Source organism: Doryrhamphus excisus, chromosome 6 (assembly GCF_030265055.1).
Source record: "Doryrhamphus excisus isolate RoL2022-K1 chromosome 6, RoL_Dexc_1.0, whole genome shotgun sequence".
Lineage (NCBI taxonomy): Eukaryota > Metazoa > Chordata > Actinopteri > Syngnathiformes > Syngnathidae > Doryrhamphus > Doryrhamphus excisus.
This window is the reverse complement of record NC_080471.1, coordinates 1617947-1637394: the sequence shown is the minus strand read 5'-3', so window position 1 is coordinate 1637394 and position 19448 is coordinate 1617947. Positions and strand designations below refer to the sequence as shown.

The 19448-nt window shown below is 38.4% G+C and overlaps 1 protein-coding gene across 5 annotated transcripts in view; it reads right to left on the bottom strand.

Annotated features, from left to right (window-relative positions):
• Window positions 1-17780, bottom strand: part of wwp2 (WW domain containing E3 ubiquitin protein ligase 2) — a 49823-nt gene extending 32043 nt beyond the window's left edge. For 2 of the 5 annotated variants that reach the window (XM_058076349.1, XM_058076354.1), the window contains exons 1-8: window positions 17728-17780; window positions 16768-16849; window positions 15142-15298; window positions 14648-14769; window positions 12137-12274; window positions 3793-3871; window positions 1654-1799; window positions 6-237 (exon numbers count right to left, since the gene is read on the bottom strand). In XM_058076349.1, the coding sequence (XP_057932332.1) occupies window positions 6-237; window positions 1654-1799; window positions 3793-3871; window positions 12137-12274; window positions 14648-14769; window positions 15142-15298; window positions 16768-16837 (944 nt within the window). In that variant the 5' untranslated portion in view covers window positions 16838-16849; window positions 17728-17780. Of the gene's footprint in view, window positions 1-5; window positions 238-1653; window positions 1800-3792; window positions 3872-12136; window positions 12275-14647; window positions 14770-15141; window positions 15299-16767; window positions 16850-17112; window positions 17277-17620; window positions 17642-17727 lie in introns of those variants that run through there. The other 3 variants (XM_058076353.1, XM_058076352.1, XM_058076350.1) reach the window with 3 other exon arrangements.
• Between the last annotated feature and the right edge of the window lie 1668 nt (window positions 17781-19448).

The window sequence follows — 19448 nt, the reverse complement described above, 5'->3', positions numbered from 1 at the left end:
CTCACCCAGCTGGGAGGGACTCCGAGTGGTTTTCTGCGCTGCTGTTGCCGGCCTGCTCTGGGCTGAAAGTGGCGGCCGGGCCGAGCTCTGCTGGGGTGACTGAACCCTGGCCGTCCTGCTGGTCTAGACTGGGGGTGTTGCCGCCGGTCGCCTGGGCTCGCCCTGGTTGAGAGGACGCAGGCGGCGTGTGACGGACCGGGTTGGTTTCCAGACCGTTGGACATCAACTCAACTTTATCTGAGACGGCACAATTTTGTTGTTGTTACGCCGACGCCAACCTCATTGGACAGCGTCCATCAGCAACTTGAATACAGACTACGTACTGCAGTCACTGTATATGGCAGTTAGTTTGCAATATCTCTTTGTTACATTGGTAGAATAAAAATGTTGATCAGGGGTCTCAAACATGCGGCCCACTAGTTTGAGGCCCCCGCCTTGATATGAAAGTTTAATGTTAGTGCGGCCCGCGTCAAGTTTGATATGGATGCTGTATGGTATCATGTACCCAGAAAAAATTATTACGTTTGATTCATGTTCATGTTAAAGGTTAAATAACTGTTAATAGTTATCCTCCCTATCCGTGTGGAAGTGGTAAGTTTTTGGCTATTTAAGTTGAAAGGAAGTAACTCGAAGGCTACCGTTTAGGTCGCTAGCTCTCTAGTTTGCGAGTTAGCATGTGTCTCAAGACCCTGCAGTTGCGCAATATGTTGTAAATAAAAAGAGTATAAATGTGACTATAGTCGTGTTTTGTCATGTCTACAGGGCTCTAATAATGCTTTGTTCATTTTAATATGAAAAAAATCATTTGTCTACCCACCAACTATATGTGCTTTCTTAAGTTTTTATTATTTGCCCTTTTATTATTATTATTATATTTATTTATTACTGATTCATTGATTTTCTTTATTCTTGATTTGTTTATTTATCTTATTTTGTGTAGAAAAATAAAAAGTAAGATATTTGAGAACAGTGGAATGTTTTATCAGAGCTTTTATTGTAGAAAATCAAAACCAAAGCAAAGTTTATTAATTTTTCTGTTTTTAATAAATGCGTTTTTTGTTTTTTTTTGAAAACCTGATGCGGCCCAGTCTCACCCAGACACTAGCTCCAGTGGCCCCCAAGTAAATTGAATTTGAGACCCCTGATGTAGATAGAATTATTATAGCGTTAGTTATCACCCTTATATCCATTTGCTTAGACAATAGACAGAGTGTTTGAATGTGCTGAAGAGGGTTCCCGTGACCCTGATCAGAGACTCCCTAGGCACCCCCAGGTCCTGGAGGTGCCTGGATGCGCCAACATCAACCCTGCAGATGTTCATGTTAATCCCGCAAGACTGTGTCAAGATAAGAACTCATAAAATAATAAAAGTAATTACTCTCACATATACATAGACACATACACAAACAAATACAGCTCGTGCAACTGCCTTCTCCCCCCCTTAGAGTTGCACGACCATGTAGTAGGGACCCCCAAAAGAGAATAAAAAGAGAGGAGCGTGAACTGCATATTCAGAATTCAGTCACTGCGTATGTAGTTTCACTCTCCTGGCTGCGAGTAACTTTGAATATTGTTGTCTGTATTTCTGTATTTAAGTGTTTTTACAAGAGTCACAGGGGTTTGAACCTGACATACACGTGGCGTGATGCGTACCTGTACTGTTTCCGGGGCTTGTGGATGGCCGATGATGACCAGAGGAGCCCGGGTCGGAAGGTTGCTCCTGATTCATTTCGTCGTGAGTTAAAGACACCCCTCTGGAACAGCGTGGGGAGCTGCCCTGAGAGCCGCTCACTTGGTACCTGTTACGTCAAGAAAAAGTTGAACAAGCGGCTCCCATGAGAAAGGAATGAATGTGTGAAAGAAAGAAAAGAAAAGAAAAGAAAAGAAAAGAACGAAAGAACGAACGAAAGAAAAGAAAAGAACGAAAGAACGAACAAAAGAAAAGAAAAGAAAGAAAAAGAACGAAAGAAAAAGAACGAAAGAAAAGAACGAAAGAACGAACGAAAGAAAAGAAAAGAACGAAAGAACGAACAAAAGAAAAGAAAAGAACGAAAGAACGAACAAAAGAAAAGAAAAGAACGAAAGAACGAACAAAAGAAAAGAAAAGAACGAAAGAACGAACAAAAGAAAAGAAAAAGAACGAAAGAAAAAGAACGAAAGAAAAAGAACGAAAGAAAAAGAACGAAAGAAAAAGAACGAAAGAAAAGAAAGAAAAGAAAGAAAAGAAAGAAAAGAAAGAAAAGAAAGAAAAGAAAGAAAAGAAAGAAAAGAAAGAAAAAGAACGAAAAGAAAAGAAAGAAAAAGAACGAAAAGAAAAGAAAGAAAAAGAACGAAAGAAAAAGAACGAAAGAAAAGAACGAAAAGAAAGAAAAGAACGAAGAAAGAAAAGAAAGAAAAGAAAGAAAAGAAAGAAAAGAAAGAAAAGAAAGAAAAAGAACGAAAGAAAAGAAAGAAAAAGAACGAAAGAAAAGAAAGAAAAAGAACGAAAGAAAAGAAAGAAAAAGAACGAAAGAAAAGAAAGAAAAAGGACGAAAGAAAAGAAAGAAAAAGAAAGAACGAACGAAAGAACGAACGAAAGAATGAACGAAAGAAAAGAACGAACGAAAGAACGAAAGAAAAGAACGAACGAACGAACGAAAGAAAAGAACGAACGAAAGAAAAGAACGAACGAACGAAAGAAAAGAACGAACGAACGAACGAAAAAAAGAAAGAAAGCGCTTCTCCGCTTTGAGCAAAATTAAAAGCGTAGAGTTAAAACTGCACATAGGTGCGCTAAAATGCGTCCAAAGGGGCGAGTATGTTGAGCATTGATCTGCAGCAAGGACACCGTGGCAAAACGCCATTGAAGCTGTCGCTTCAGCACATGGAAGCTCACAGCGAGGAGGTAAGACCTTGAAGAGATAAGCCGGCAAAAAAAAAAAAAAAAAACGTCACTTTATTATTTCACAGTGATTCAATTCTACAGCTACTTTACTCACTACGTTCTAAGTAAACAACATAATCCCAGCTTTACTGAGTTTTGTTTGATGATTGGTTCATTAAACCATATCACCTTGTACGTTGGTACGGGACAAAAAATTATAACATTTAAAAATTAAAAAATAAAAATCCTTAAACTGTATTATGGAAAGCAGGAAGTGAACAAATTACTATGGTACACATTATGGCATTGGATGCTCATATCACCTCTTACTTCGGTAAATAAAATAAAATAAAATAAAAAAACTAAAACTATATTAGGAAAGCAGGAAGTGAACAAGAACTGGAGTTGGTGAAGACTTGTGTCTAAATATAAAAAAATTAAAATTAAAATTAAAATTAAAATTAAAATTAAAATTAAAATTAAAATTAAAATTAAAATTAAAATTAAAATTAAAATTAAAATTAAAATTAAAATTAAAATTAAAATTAAAATTAAAATTAAAAAATGTAACTATATTAGGAAAGCAGGAAGTGAACAAATGTAACAGTTAGTGATTGTAAAAGTACCAGATGGAGGGGTAGGATTTAATAAGCTTTGCTTCTTCCTACTCCTTTTGGACATGTGGAACTGGGAACTGATTATGGGATGCACTCAATTGGAATCTGATGCATGTTCAAATGAAATAAAACCATTACCATTACCATTACCATTACCATTACCATTAATGGTTAGTCCAGCCTTCATGGTAAATGTGATGATAAAATCACATTACCCCAATGAGCAGCCGTCACTGCAGTACATGTATATGTATATGTATATGTATATGTATATGTATATGTATATGTATATGTATAAGAAAGTTTCCTAACCGGGTGTGAGATCCAGCAGCACTGGGCGTCTCCTCACTTTGTGTCCTCCTCAGGTTGGGTCTATCAGACTGCAGTATTTCTGCAACAAGAACAGAACATACTAAGTTATATAGAGTTGGACTTTGGTTTGATCCAAAATGTAAACCTACCCATGACCTATTATGCTCATTTTTTCAACCATTTGTTTGACTCCTATAGAGCAGCTACACAAAATAACCAGCACAGAAAACTTTCTAGATCGTTCAGAATCAATATTTCCTTGGATTTCCAAAATGGTCTGTTTTTAATTGAATCCGTAACTTTACAGAGAGGCGGAGCCTGGGGGAGGGCAATGATCGTACAGCAAACAACCATAAGGAAGCCCGCTCCTGTGTGACATCACAAAGGAACAGTTTTGCAACGCCCTCTGAAACCGAGCATTTTGAGCCATCCCACACCTTTTTCAGGGCTCACTTCCAAATGCGCAAACTTTATTATCAGCAACTTTGGCATCGTGTAACACGAAAATACAACATTCTAAATACTTTTATAGGTCAGAAAAGTGGAAAAAGCACAACAGGTTCCCTTTCAAGCAGGGGTCTCAAACTCAATTTACTTGGGGGCCACTGGAGCTAGGGTCGAGGTGAGACTGGGCCGCATCAGGTTTCCCCCCCCAAAAAAACGCATTTATTAAAAACAGAAAAATGAATAAACTTTGCTTTGGTTCCAATTTTCTACAATAAAAGCTCTGATAAAACATTCCACTGTTCTCAAATATCTTACTTTTTATTTTTCTACACAAAATAAGATGAAAAATAAATAAACAAATCAAGAATAAAGAAAATTAATCAATCAGTAATAAATAAATAATATAATAATAATAATAAAAGGGCAAATAATAAAAAGTTAAGAAAGCACATATAGTTGGTGGGTAGACAAATGATTTTTTTCATATTAAAATGAACAAAGCATTATTAGAGCCCTGTAGACATGACAAAACACGACTATAGTCACATTTATACTCTTTTTATTTACAACATATTGCGCAACTGCAGGGTCTTGAGACACATGCTAACTCGCAAACTAGAGAGCTAGCGACCTAAACGGTAGCCTTCGAGTTATTTCCTTTCAACTTAAATAGCCAAAAACTTACCACTTCCACACGGATAGGGAGGATAACTATTAACAGTTATTTAACCTTTAACATGAACATGAATCAAACGTAATAATTTTTTCTGGGTACATGATACCATACAGCATCCATATCAAACTTGCGCGGGCCGCACTAACATTAAACTTTCATATCAAGGCGGGGGCCTCAAACTAGTGTCCTGCGGGCCACATTTGGCCCGCGGGCCGCGTGTTTGAGACCCCTGCTTTAAAGCTTTATTGTATTGAAGCTAGTGATATGTATTTGTGAGGAAGTCAAGAGGAAGTGGGAAGTGTCTCCTTGTCATTGTCAACATTGTCCTTGTCAACAAAAAAAATATATCACTGAAAATGGGCGATTGAAAAACATTTTCGGTTAAGTTTATAGTGACAGACAGCGACGGAATATCAACCAAACATTTTTTTTAAGTAGTCTTTGATGAAAAAGAATGGAGCAACTACTCCATACTACAATTAGATTTTTTTTTAGGGGGAGGGGGTTGTAATATGCTCTTAAACTTGAATTACCCTATTTCACTTTAATGCTTGTTTGCAATAAATTGCTTACGCAAAATTGCTTTTGTCTCACTCCCATTTCTTCCTTGTGCATATTTTTCGGAAGCGCTACTTAGGAATTCTCGCAATTTTTCCAACTGGTCTTAACATTTTGATCAGGAGTTCATTTTGAGAAGTATCTCAAAGTGCATGTTGTTCGGATGCTTGCCTCTGACTAACAAGATTCTGGGTTTAAATCTACGGGCTTTAAACATATGAACGATTTCGCACTAATAACGCCTACCATCTCACCCCCCCCCCCCCCCCCCCCCCCACACACACACACACACTAGTAAGTGCTTGCAGACACTTGCAGCTCTGTTTTGGAGCTATGAAAGGGCTTCTTGTGTGAACCGATGAACATATAAATAAACCATTGTGTCATCGTTTGCTCACTTCGTTCAACAATTCCTGCCTCTTTATGGTACACGTATGACCGGTGGTCCAATATGAACACGGCGGTTAACGTGTGTGTGTGTGTGCGTACGTAAAAGAAGCTACAGACATCGAGTATCTAAAACAGGGGTCTCAAACTCAATTTACGTGGGGGCCACTGGAGCTAGGGTCTGGGTGAGACTGGGCCGCATCAGGTTTTCCAAAAAAAAAAAACAAAAAAAAAAAACGATGGATCCATCTCTATCGATCGATCGCGCAGATCCATCGTTAGCGCGGAACAATGACACTCAGAGATGAATAATCAGCAACGGTTTGAGGAATAACTGACCCATGTACCTCTTGATGCATGTGAGGTATTATTTGTATGGACAATGTAGTACAGCAGGGGTCTCAAACACGCGGCCCGCGGGCCAAATGTGGCCCGCAGGACACTAGTTTGAGGCCCCCCGCCTTGATACGAAAGTTTAATGTTAGCGCGGCCCGCGCAAGTTTGATATGGATGCTGTATGGTATCATGTACCCAGAAAAAATTATTACGTTTGATTCATGTTCATGTTAAAGGTTAAATAACTGTTAATAGTTATCCTCCCTATCCGTGTGGAAGTGGTAAGTTTTTGGCTATTTAAGTTGAAAGGAAATAACTTGAAGGCTACCGTTTAGGTCGCTAGCTCTCTAGTTTGCGAGTTAGCATGTGTCTCAAGACCCTGCAGCTGCGCAATATGTTGTAAATAAAAAGAGTATAAATGTGACTATAGTCGTGTTTTGTCATGTCTACAGGGCTCTAATAATGCTTTGTTCATTTTAATATGAAAAAAATCATTTGTCTACCCGCCAACTATATGTGGTTTCTTAAGTTTTCATCTTATTTTGTGTAGAAAAATAAAAATGAAGATATTTGAGAACAGTGGAATGTTTTATCAGAGCTTTTATTGTAGAAAATTGGAACCAAGTTTTTTTAATTTTTTTGTTTTTAATAAATGCGTTTTTTTGGGTTTGTTTTTTTTTGGAAAACCTGATGCGGCCCAGTCTCACCCAGACCCGAGCTCCAGTGGCCCCCAAGTAAATTGAGTTTGAGACCCCTGTAGTAGAGTCTAAGCGCCACAGACATGGCTTGGCTATTTTCTGTTCTGTCTAATTGTTTGAGGTTTATTTCTTACCCTCTGTGGTCTTGCAAAAAAAATCCTCATGCCGGTTTTTGTGATGCGGCTTCAAATACAAGATGAGGATGGTTGTATTAAACTTCCACGGTTCGGTGCCGTCATGGGGAAATTTGTGCATGACGAGTTTTGCGCTCAGCTTCAACGGATCGCCGAGGTCTTTGGGTATAGTAGAACGTTCCCCACACGGTACACATTAAAGTGAGGGGCAGGAAGTGTGCCTCGAGTCAGGTGTCTGCTCGCTAAAAGGAATACAGTGCAGCCCAGTGTTTGGTCTCATGGCGAGCAAGGAGAAGCCAGAGCCCGGGGAGCCGCTTCCAGGGATACCCAGTCAAGTAGCAAAGACTGATGATTGAAACCAGATCAGACCAACACAACAACAAACAGTTAACGGGAAGTCCTAGACCTTGGCTGGGTGGCTGAACGTTCTCTCCATCATTAACATTACGATGACTTGTATTCACTCCAAACTTGCTGATATGGTTCATCTTCAAACAGCTAAAATAATTCATAAGGCTAAAAATATTACCTAATTAGCTAAAAATGTCATCCAATACTTCTCTACAAGAGAGGAGAAATATGATCTCAGGGAAGAAGTACATTTGAAACACTTCTATGCTAGGACTACGTTATGCTAGCCATAGCATTTCAGTATGTGGAATCAAACTAAATAAAAATATTTAATTTAATTTAATTTAATTAACTGTCTAAATTTAATTTAATTTACCGTCTAAATTTAATTTAATTAATAATCAGTAACTGTTACATTTGTTCACTTCCTGCTTTCCATAATACATTTTTTTAGTTTAATTTAATTTAATGAAATTTAATGACATTTTATTTTATTTTATTTATGTTTTATTTGGATCTTTGAACCCAGCAGCCTCAAGCCAGAGACCCAATCCGGCAGCCACCAAACCAAAACCCCCCAACGCCTTGGCTGCATTCTGTCCATAAAAGTAATGGTAATGGTTTTATTTCAATTGAACATGCATCAGATTACAATTGAGTGCATCACATAATTAGTAATTGAATTGAATTTTAATTTAATTTAATTTAATTTAATTTAATTTAATTTAATTTAATTTAATTTAATTTAATTTAATTTAATTTAATTTAATTTAATTTAATTTAATTTAATTTAATTTAATTTAATTTAATTTAATTTAATTTAATTTAATTTAATTTAATTTAATTTAATTTAATTTAATTTAATTTAATTTAATTTAATTTAATTTAATTTAATTTAATTTAATTTAATTTAATTTAATTTAATTTAATTTAATTTAATTTAATTTATTTAATTTAAAAAGGAAAGCAGGAAGTGAACAAATGTGGACTGGACTGCACTCGGCACCAGTAACAGGCTTCATTTGTGCCAAGGATGGTCCGGTCGGTGTCTTTATGGACAGCCGATGGATCCTCCGGCTCAGGGATGGTGGGTGACATTTTCTTGGACGTTTCTGTTCCATAACCCTCAGGATCATCGAAGAAATTTCAAATGACCGTCTTAATGTGTTCAGCCTCAGCAGCAGCTTTCATTGACTTTAATTTTAAGATTAAGATATGCCTTTATTCGTCCCTCAGTGGGGAAATTTGTATATAAAAGACTCTGCTCTTAAACTTTTGATCAGCTGATAAAACGCAATAAATACGACCTTCTCAAAGTCAAACAGTGCAAAATGTTCATTCTTGCACTTATTGCAAAAATGTTGGTTGGGAGTGTACATAGCTGTACTCTCTCGTTTCACGCTTGAAAAAAAAATGATGTAAACATGATGAAACCCCCCCACTCTCCCCCATACACACACACACACACACACGTTTGCTTCCAAGCCGTCACACACAGACATGAGTCAATTTGCACAGTAGATGTTTATGTGTGTCTCCACCCCTGTAATGAGTCTACTACACCTTTTGGAAAAAGTCGCGGGCTTCTTTTCAAATACATCTCAATGGATTGTTTGTCATGCTTGGATGAACCAATACTGAATAGTATTTTTGAGTGTCATATATACTTTTTTTTTTTTTCCTTCCACAGCCACACGCATAAGCTCAGCGGTCGAGCTGACCATCACGCTTTCGTAGACGAAGTTTGTTTTTAACAGCAGAAACGACCAAGCCGTACATGCTTGCAATGATATTTCAACGCTGCATATCGTATGACAGAACTAAGAAAAACAAAAATGTTTGATCCAAACGATCCATCACGATGCTTGTCGAGATAACGCCATTCCACTTTCCGGGGTCGTTTTGTGTTTGTGTGTCTTTCTCGATGTAAAGCAGCAACTCCTCTCGTCTCGCAGCTCGGTTTGCGTGTGTGTGTGTTGATACAAGCGTGGTAGTTACCGTTGCAACACGCAAATACACCCCCCCGCCCCGGTATTGGAGTCTAGCGGTCTTAAAAGTTACACACTTTAATATTTATTCTTCTTTATTCGAAAATGTAGCGGTAGTTGTCGCAAAGCACAGACATAAGTTTTTATTACTCGCACTCACAAGCATCAGAGGGGCTTTTTTTTTTTTTTCCCTCTTCTAATTTGTTGCAGAGAATTGCGTAATTGACTTCTAACGGCAGGACAATGGCCTCCTGTGATCCTGAGCAGTGCGCACGGTGGAAGAGTGGGGGGGGGTTCCCTTTCCTGGTTTGCAGTGGCAGGGATGAAAGCGCTTGTGTGTGTGTGTGTGTGTGTGTTTTGGGGGCAGGAGGGGGAAGGTTTGTGAACAGAAATGTTCTCACTTAAAGTAGAGGTACTGTGTTCTTTTGTGCATTTGAACATTTTATGGCCTCATATATTCACGCAGCCGTGTGTGCGTGTGCAAACGCACACGCCGCCACGTATGTTTTTCCCCTTCATGAATGTGAGCGTGTGCAAAGTACATGTAAGCTGCCTTTATGCATGGCTCATAGTGACCTGCATTCAGCCGCTCGCTCTGTGGCTGCCTCTGTTCCGACTGTGAACGCAGCTCTGTTAGCTTGGAGGTTTTGCTCATTTCCCGCAGCAGCAGGCTTCGTAAACACATATTGGATTGGCGCTTGGGGAAACACAGCGGGAAGATTTCACCTCTGAATACTGAATACCTTGTAGACCTTTAGAGGGACACGTATAAGCTGGACACACACAAAATGTACTTTCCATGAGTCCGCATGTGCGCCGAAGTACAGCGGCGCCGGACGCTGTTAAGCATGTTATCACGAGTCTGTCATGCTGGCATGCGTGTTCGCATTCATACGGGATATGTCAAATTTGCATCTTTCAGTATTAGGCAGACATATTTGAACAATCACAGATATGTTGTTCCATAAAAAGCATTGCAAAATGTAAGTTTAACTCTACATGGTAATGGTAATGGTAATGGTAATGGTAATGGTTTTATTTCATTTGAACATGCATCAGATTCCAATTGAGTGCATCCCATAATCAGTTCCCAGTTCCACATGTCCAAAAGGAGTAGGAAGAAGCAAAGCTTATTAAATCCTACCCCTCCATCTGGTACTTTTACAATCAGTAACTGTTACATTTGTTCACTTCCTGCTTTCCTAATATAATTTAATAAATAATAATAAATAAATACATATATAAATATAAATAAATAAATAAATAATAAGTTATTTTTATTATTTTTAAAATTAATTTTAATTTAATAATAATAATTTAATAATTTATATATTATATTATATATAATAATAAATGTAATTTATTTATTAATATAATTTAATTTAATTTAATATTTTATTTAATATAATATAATTTAATTTATTATTTTTTGTCCCATACCAAAGTACTCGGTGATATGAGCATCCAATGCCATAATGTGTACCATAGTGCGTGTCAATATAGTGATATATATAGCACATCATGACTGGTTCAAGACTCTTCATCCTTGGATTTAGCAAACATCAACTGCTTGTATTGTTTCTTGAATTGGCTCATCGTTGTGCATTGTTTGATTTCCTTACTCAATCCATTCCATAGTTTGATTCCACATACTGAAATGCTATGGCTAGCATAACGTAGTCCTAGCATAGAAGTGTTTCAAATGTACTTCTTCCCTGACATCATATTTCTCCTCTCTTGTAGAGAAGTATTGGATGACATTTTTAGCTAATTGGTTGTTTTTAGCCTTATGCATTATTTTAGCTGTTTGAAGATGAACTACAGTAAACCTCGGATATATCGGATTCAATTGTTCCCACTGGTTTTGTCCGATATAAGCAAAATCCGTTATATGCGTATACCGGAAAATGTCCGTTTTACGCATATATGGGATTTATATCCGGTATATGCGTAAGTGGGATTGTATCCGTTATAAAAAGGCACTTCCTTGACTATGTTTCCAATGTACCTGGACTGGGCAATGAAAAGAGACGTAAGGTAATGAGAATTTAACTTTATTGGACTCTGAGCATAACAGAGTCCGTCAGGCCTACGTTATTTCCAATAGTGAGGTTAAGATCTCATTCACTGCTGTGCTAGTATTATTGACGTCACTCACTTTTATATTTGTCCTAAATCTGGAGCCAGGAGAAAGACAATAGCCAGTGACATCAACAAGATTAGCATAACGATGCGGCCATCCGATATATGCCAGGGAAATTTCATGGAAATGCATTGGAACGGGACTGGAGATTTTGTCCGAAATAGGCGAAATCCGTTATAAAAAATCCGATATATGCAATGAATTTTTATTGGAAATGCATTACAGAAAAATCGGTTCTTTTTTATCTGTCCGTTGTGAGCGAATTTCCGATATATCCGATATATCCGAGTCCGATTACATGTATTACTCTGTATTTTTATTACTACTGGGGTGTTGGGGAGAGAGATGATGTTTGTAAGTTGCTGATGCACGCGGCGACTAAATGAGGTCCGGTGATGTGTTGAAGTGACCTTTCAGATCGGACTCGATGCTCCACTTTGACTCAACCTGTGGGGAATCTGGATTTTGGGTAGAAAACTGTCTATTTTTAGTCAGTACGTGTGAATAAGCAAGACATTGTTTTGACTGGATATAAAGTACATGTCAGTACTTATCTCTGTGAAAACGTCCGTGCGCGTGCTGGTGAATGTGGTGTTTGTTCGTGCGTGTAAAAGGGCGGGACTCACTGTCGGCTGCCGCGCTGCCATTGGGCAGCGATCCCAGATCAACAACCAGGCCGTCCAGACAGACGTTGAGCTCGCCTCCCGCTACAACCAAGCCTTTGTTCTCCGTCTGCAGCGCCAGGCTCAGCTGGACGTTCTCCACTGAGTGAGATAAGAGACAAAACGATGATGTGCTGAGGACGGAAGAGAATGGGCGATCAACTACAACGAAAGAAATTAAGTTCGGTTGCCGGAAACTTAAAAGGCTGCAACTTTGCCATTTTTATATTTTGTAAAATAACATGTGGATATGCTAAGACATTATAAATATATTTTAAAGAATAAAACTGCATCTGTGTGTGATATAGGTAGAAAAGAATATTATCATTACAACTTTAATTTTTTTTTCAGATTTTTCTGCCATTGTTTGACATTCTAAACCAGGGGTGGGCACACTTTTTGACTCGCGGGCCGCATTGATATAACAAAATTTCCGGGGGAGGGGCAGACTATATATTTTACACAGTCCACCTGGTATTATTGTATCTGTAAAATTGTCATGCAATCTGCTATTATTATTTATTATTTTATATTTATATTTAAATATTTAAAAAATAATAAAATATTATAATAATTACAATAAAATTAAAATAATAATTATTATATTATTATTATGTAAAATATGCAAATATAACAATATTATTATATATAATTAATATAATAATTAGCATTAATATAATACATATAATAATCATAATAGTTATAATAATAATATAATTATTATTATAATAATTTTTATTATTATTATGTGCTTGTGTCCCTTTTTTCAGGAGCACTTTGTAAACAACAGACCATGTCAAAAAACGAAATTGATACAAGCATCAAAAGGTTGGCTCAGGCCATGATGCCAGGTTGTATGTTGAGTTTAAATTAAATACTTTTGAAAGATTGGGCGGGCCGTATTCAAACACTTGGCGGGCCGGATGTGGCCCCCGGGCCGTAGTTTGCCCACCCCTGTTCTAAACCTCCATAAAAACAAGTTGTGTAATATTATGACTTCCATTATATAATTTTTCCCCCAAAAAAATTCCCAAAACAACTTGGTTTATTACAACTTGTTTTCTTTAATATCTCAACCTTTCATAACACACCTCATACATAGAAGAGATCTGTGTTGAGTAAGTTTTTAAAAAAGGGCCCATTTAAACGTTTCTTGCATCATGCATTTATTCAGTAATTAAAGTAATTAAACCTATTATACGAGCTATAAATGTAGTTAGAATGTTGTATTCTCGTGCGAAACCACGCCAAAGTTTCATATGAGGTGTACTCATTTGGAAGCGAGCCCTGGAAGAATTTTGTGATGGTTCTGAACGCTCGCTTTCAGAGAGTTCTTTGGAACACCGTCTCACTGTGACATCACGGTGAGCTTCCTTATACGGGCCTGCCCTCCTAAAGGCTCTGCTGCACTGGTTTGTCTTGGGAGTGTGACCAATCCGTGCAAGGCACATTGGTCCTATTCATTTGTAGTGCCCTTGCTTTTCAGTGTTAACATTGGGCCTCTACTGGTCTTTGTCGCCATCTGGTGGCCTTATGGCGTAACTACAGTTTTCTGTTGAGTTTTGTTTTGTTTTTTTTTAATCACATTCTACTTGCCAAAGACACCTCATTTCAAATATCCCATGCATGATATGAATTCATTTTCTACCGCTTATCCTCACGAGGGTCGCGGGGGGGGGGGGGGGGGGGGGGGCTGGAGCCTATCCCAGCTGTCTTCGGGCGTGAGGCGGGGTACACCCTAATATTATTATTTATTATTAATTTCAATTGAACATGCATCAGATTACAATTGAGTGCATCACATAATCAGTAATTTAATTTAATTTAATTTAATTTAATTTAATTTAATTTAATTTAATTTAATTTAATTTAATTTAATTTAATTTAATTTAATTTAATTTAATTTAATTTAATTCAATTCATTCATTTTCAACCGCTTTTCCTCACAAGGGTCGCGTGGGTGCTGGAGCCTATCCCAGCTGTTTTCGGGCGTGAGGCAGGGTACACCCTAATATTATTATTTATTTCAATTGAACATGCATCAGATTACAATTGAGTGCATCACATAATCAGTAATGTAATGTAATGTAATGTAATGTAATTTAATTTAATTTATTCATTCATTTTCAACCGCTTTTCCTCACGAGGGTCGCGGGGGTGCTGGAGTCTATCCCAGCTGTCTTCGGGGCGAGGCGGGGTACACCCTGGACTGGTCACCAGCCAATCACAGGGCACATATAGACAAACAACCATTCATATTCATGTCCACAAATAGGTCAACTTCCGAACGTGGTGGATATTATGTCAATATTTTGATGTTTGATCGGTTGGGAAATGAATTTCATTATCGATTCATTGGGTCGCCCGATTTCAGTAAATGAAGCATACTGCGTCATGTCTGCATTTATTGTATTTTCCGTGTTCATGACTAAAATTTTGTGTGTGTGTGTGTGTGTGTGTTGAGTGCGTCCTTACTCTTGCCATCATGCATGTGCAACGTGTCCAGCAAGTCTATGGTGGCGCTCCCCAGCAACTCTTTCCTCAGCGTGTGGCAGCTCCACAGCTTCAAATCCAGGCGACTCTGAGGCGTCACGTTCCTGGAAAATGTCGAAACAAGGCAATTTTATGGATCAACAACAACAACAACAACAAATCCTCTCATTGTTTAACATGCGTCATGTAAATCCTAGGTTCTTCAAAGTGGGGTACGCCAACTCTCATGTGTTTCATCTTGGAAGATTTCATTAATGCCGGCTAATCCCTCCCTGTGCCGCGTGTGCATGCCTGGTGGGGGGAGTGAGGGTTCTCCCAAAAAGGAGGCTTTTTCGCTGGTTGTATGTATTTTTGTACTTAATACTTTAACGTTCCCTTTCAATTTGGTATCAAATGAATATGCAAACGTAAACAATAATCATCATGATTGGACAAAATCAGTAAAGCTCAAAGTCAAGTACAACAAAGGTCCTCACAGAGTGAGGTCTTCGTTCCACTGCAGCTCCAGGTGTCCTGTGCGTTTGCCCGTCTTTTTGGTTTCACTGGACAGGCCGTCTGCCGTCACCTCCACGAAGGAGCTGACCCGAGAGTGACGGCTCGGCAGCTTGGGAGACTGCGGCTTTGCCGACACCACTGTGAAGACATCAGACAGGAAATAATAGTACAGTTTATACGATATTGATAATTCATTCATGTACTTTGACAACGTAACGTTCGTGTTGCGTGATAAAGACGCGTCGCTACTACTACTAAGACGTGTTTATACTTTGGTTTCCAAGTCAACCACTTGCTCCCACGTACTTATACGTCTTTTACAGGGGGGTTGATGATGCAACTCTGCAATCGACGAGAATATGTTTGATGCAGTTTTAAGCTCCCGTTTAAATATATGCTGCACAGGAACCAGGAAGTGAAAACATCTTGGCACGATGGAGGTTAGGCATTGAAGGGACATTTTAAAGCTTGCACACACACAGCTCGGGAGCAAACGTGAAAGTAGTAAAATAAGTAGCTCATGGTGCAATATTTGTTTTGGTATTGTTGTTTCGACATTTTGGCTAAATATGTCAAAGTGAAAGTTATGCTTGAAATGTATGTATGATTTTCTCACTAATTTTGTTGAGAACTGATATTTTTTTGCTGGAACTTAATGACAGCCACCACTGCACAGTTAAAAAAAAATAAAAATAAAAATAAAAATAAAAATAAAAATAAAAATAAAAATAAAAATAAAAATAAAAATAAAAATAAAAATAAAAATAAAAATAAAAATAAAAATAAAAATAAAAATAAAAATAAAAATAAAAATAAAAATAAAAATAAAAATAAAAATAAAAATAATCCACAAATGTAGTTCAGCCATTTGGATTTTTTTTTTTTAAACAACAGCAACAAAGGGAAAAAAGAGCAGAGAGTCAAATTGATTAATAGGATTAATAGGCTTTTACACCTATAATGACAAATACATTTTTTCATATATATATATATATATATACGTGTATATATATATATATATATATGTGTGTGTGTGTGTATGTATGTATATATAGACATAAATATGTATGTGTGTCTATATATGTGTGTATATATATATATATATATATGTGTGTGTGTGTGTGTATATATATATAGACATAAATATGTATGTGAGTTTATATATATGTGTGTGTATATATATATATATATATATATGTGTGTGTGTGTATATATGGGTATATATATATAAACCATCCATCTTCTATGCCGCTTATCCTCACTAGGGTCGTGGGGGTATGCTGGAGCCTATCCCAGCTGACTTTGGGCGACCAGCCAGGTACACCCTTGTCCATACGGGCAGGGCACATATCACCAAACAACCATTCACACTCACATTGGGCATTTTCGGAATGTGACAGGAAACCGGAGTACCTGGAGAAAACCTACACATGAATATGAACATGCCAACTCCGCACAGATTCCCAAAGCGCCGATTGGAACCCGATCCACCCAACCGTGTTTTCCAAGTTCAATAAAAAGCAAAGCGTAACCACGTACCAGCGTACCTGGACAGCTACAAGTACACGTATGCCACGGTACTGTGAAGGATCAAGAGGTTGTGTTACCTTTTAGGATCAACTGAGACTTTTCAATGGAGTGAACGCCAGCAGGTCTGGTCACGCTGGCGGCTGCCATGACGTCACAGCGCTGAAACGCACATACACATAGTTCTGTTGCGTCATAAAAGAAGGGAAGTCCACAAATATGAGACATCTTTCAATAAAGCGTATGACATGTGTCAACCAAAACCTTGACGCAAGGTCAGAGAGCATGCCGGCTTCTCCAGTGAAGCCATCCAACAAAGATCACAATGTTTAACCTCACCAAGGTGACTGCTGACTTGCAATTGCACCTCCACCTGAAAACCATTAAGCTTTCGCAACAAAAGCATTTGGATCGGAATGGCGTACCTGATGAACGACTGAAGTGCATCTACATTCGCGGTAAATAGGAATCACTTTATCCGTAGGTCACCTAAGCATCCCATCCTAATCCCAAAAGTGCTTCCAGTGCTCCGTCATTTAACACCCACCGACGCGTTCTAATAACAACACGGAAGACAGTGGAAGGCGTTTCAACCGAGCACAGTAAATTTCACGAAAAGACAGCCTTCGCATTTCCGGTCTGTTTTGCCAACTCACGGTGATGAATGGGAGTTAAAATGAATATAGGTACAATTCGAAACACAACGCAAGCTGGTGTAAGTGGGACTCAATACAAAGTAATACACGGGTAGTTTCTCTCAAAATAAACAATGGAACCGTTATTTTGACGTGAGCGTTGTGCGCACCTTTATTTTGAAACGACCACGCCAATAACTTCTGGTGCGTATGTTAACAGAAAAATTGACCTACAAGAGGCTAACTGGTAGCGAGCTAGCTTTGTGGGGGTTTCGTGACAAAAAGACGTGCATAAAACCTGTTCTGATCGACCGTAAAGAAGCAAAGCGTCCTTAGTAGTTCATACAGAGTAACGTGAGTGTGTTGACACGCTAAAAATGGCTCAAATGTTGACTTCCTTATTACCTTTCTCAGCTGTGCTCCTCTGCCGAAGCGGGTGAACTTCCATTTCCGGCCAAGTGACAATACCACGTGACGTATCTTTTTTTTTTTTTAAACTTCCATTTCCGGCATATTGACAATATTACGTGAGGTATCATATTTTTAAATTTATATTTCTGGTACAGTGAAGATGTCACATGACATTCATATATATTAATTTAAAAAAAAAACAATACTGAATGAGATGCTGTAGCTTCTGCATATAAGAGCTCGGGCAGTTCGCCACCAGATGGCGCCGTTTTTCTTTATTTGAAAGTAAAATAAAAAAATATATATTTATGCTAATATATAATTAGTATTTTTTGTAAAAAAAATACAAGTAATAGTTTTGAAAAGAGACGGTGATTTGTTTGTACTGAAATGCTTTCTGGTGTAACGGAAAGCTACATTAGTTTACAATTCCTAACGTGGCAAACATCAGACACAAGTGGTTGGAGTACTTGATTCCCTAACAGCAAAAGAAATGCATTTTAATCCGTCAACGCCATTTCACACTGGACTGTTTTGCGAACACGGACCAGTATGCACCTGGACTAGCCCACAAACTAGCCACAAAGTCCGACACCTTTCCAACGTTACTTGGTCACCAGAAGTAACAATTTATCAGTGTCTGAACTGAACTGTGTTTATTTTGTATAAGTAATGGACTAAAAGCTGTGTAGCATTATAGAGTGCGCATACAAGGAGCGGGGTTGCTAATAGGCGTTTCTCACTCTATCCGAGTTTTTTAAACACTGATACACCCGCGCGCAGACCCCACAGCTAGGAGACCAGGGTTCAATCCCACCCTCGGCCATCTCTGTGTGGAGTTTGCATGTTCTCCCCGTGCATGCGTGGGTTTTCTCCGGGTACTCCGGTTTCCTCCCACATTCCAAAAACATGCTAGGTTAATTAGCCACTCCAAATTGTCCATAGGTATGAATGTGAGTGTGAATGGTTGTTTGTCTATATGTGCCCTGTGATTGGCTGGCCACCAGTCCAGGGTGAGGCTCCAGAACTCCCCGCAACCCTCGTGAGGATAAGTGGTAGAAAATGAATAAATGAATGATTCGGTTGAGCTGGTTTAATTATACCTCTTGAGTGTTAAGTTGGTGTGTGATGAGTTTAGTGTTCTTTGTAAGAATGCATGCGTGGGTTTTCTCCGAGGGTTCAATTCCACCCTCGGCCATCTCTCTGTGTGGAGTTTGCATGTTCTCCCCGTGCATGCGTGGGTTTTCTCCGGGTACTCCGGTTTCCTCCCACATTCCAAAAACATGCTAGGTTAATTAGCCACTCCAAATTGTCCATAGGTATGAATGTGAGTGTGAATGGTTGTTTGTCTATATGTGCCCTGGGATTGGCTGGCGACCAGTCTAGGGTGTACCCCGCCTTACGCCCGAAGACAGCTGGGATAGGCTCCAGCACCCCCTGCGACCCTCGTGAGGAAAAGCGGTAGAAAATGAATGAATGGAGGCGGGCCGTGTGTGGAATAGATTAAAACAAACCGTTTTTTTTTTCGGGAAGCGAGAAATCCAAAGAAATACTGCTGAATAGGTGAAGATTCTGGAAGAACTAGAAAGCTTTATGTGCTGGTTATTGTGTGTAGCTGCTCTATAGGAGTCCACAACTCAATACAAAGGGATGGAAATGAGCATAATAGGTCCTGTTTACACAGCATACGTTTTTTTTATGGGATGGGTAGGATA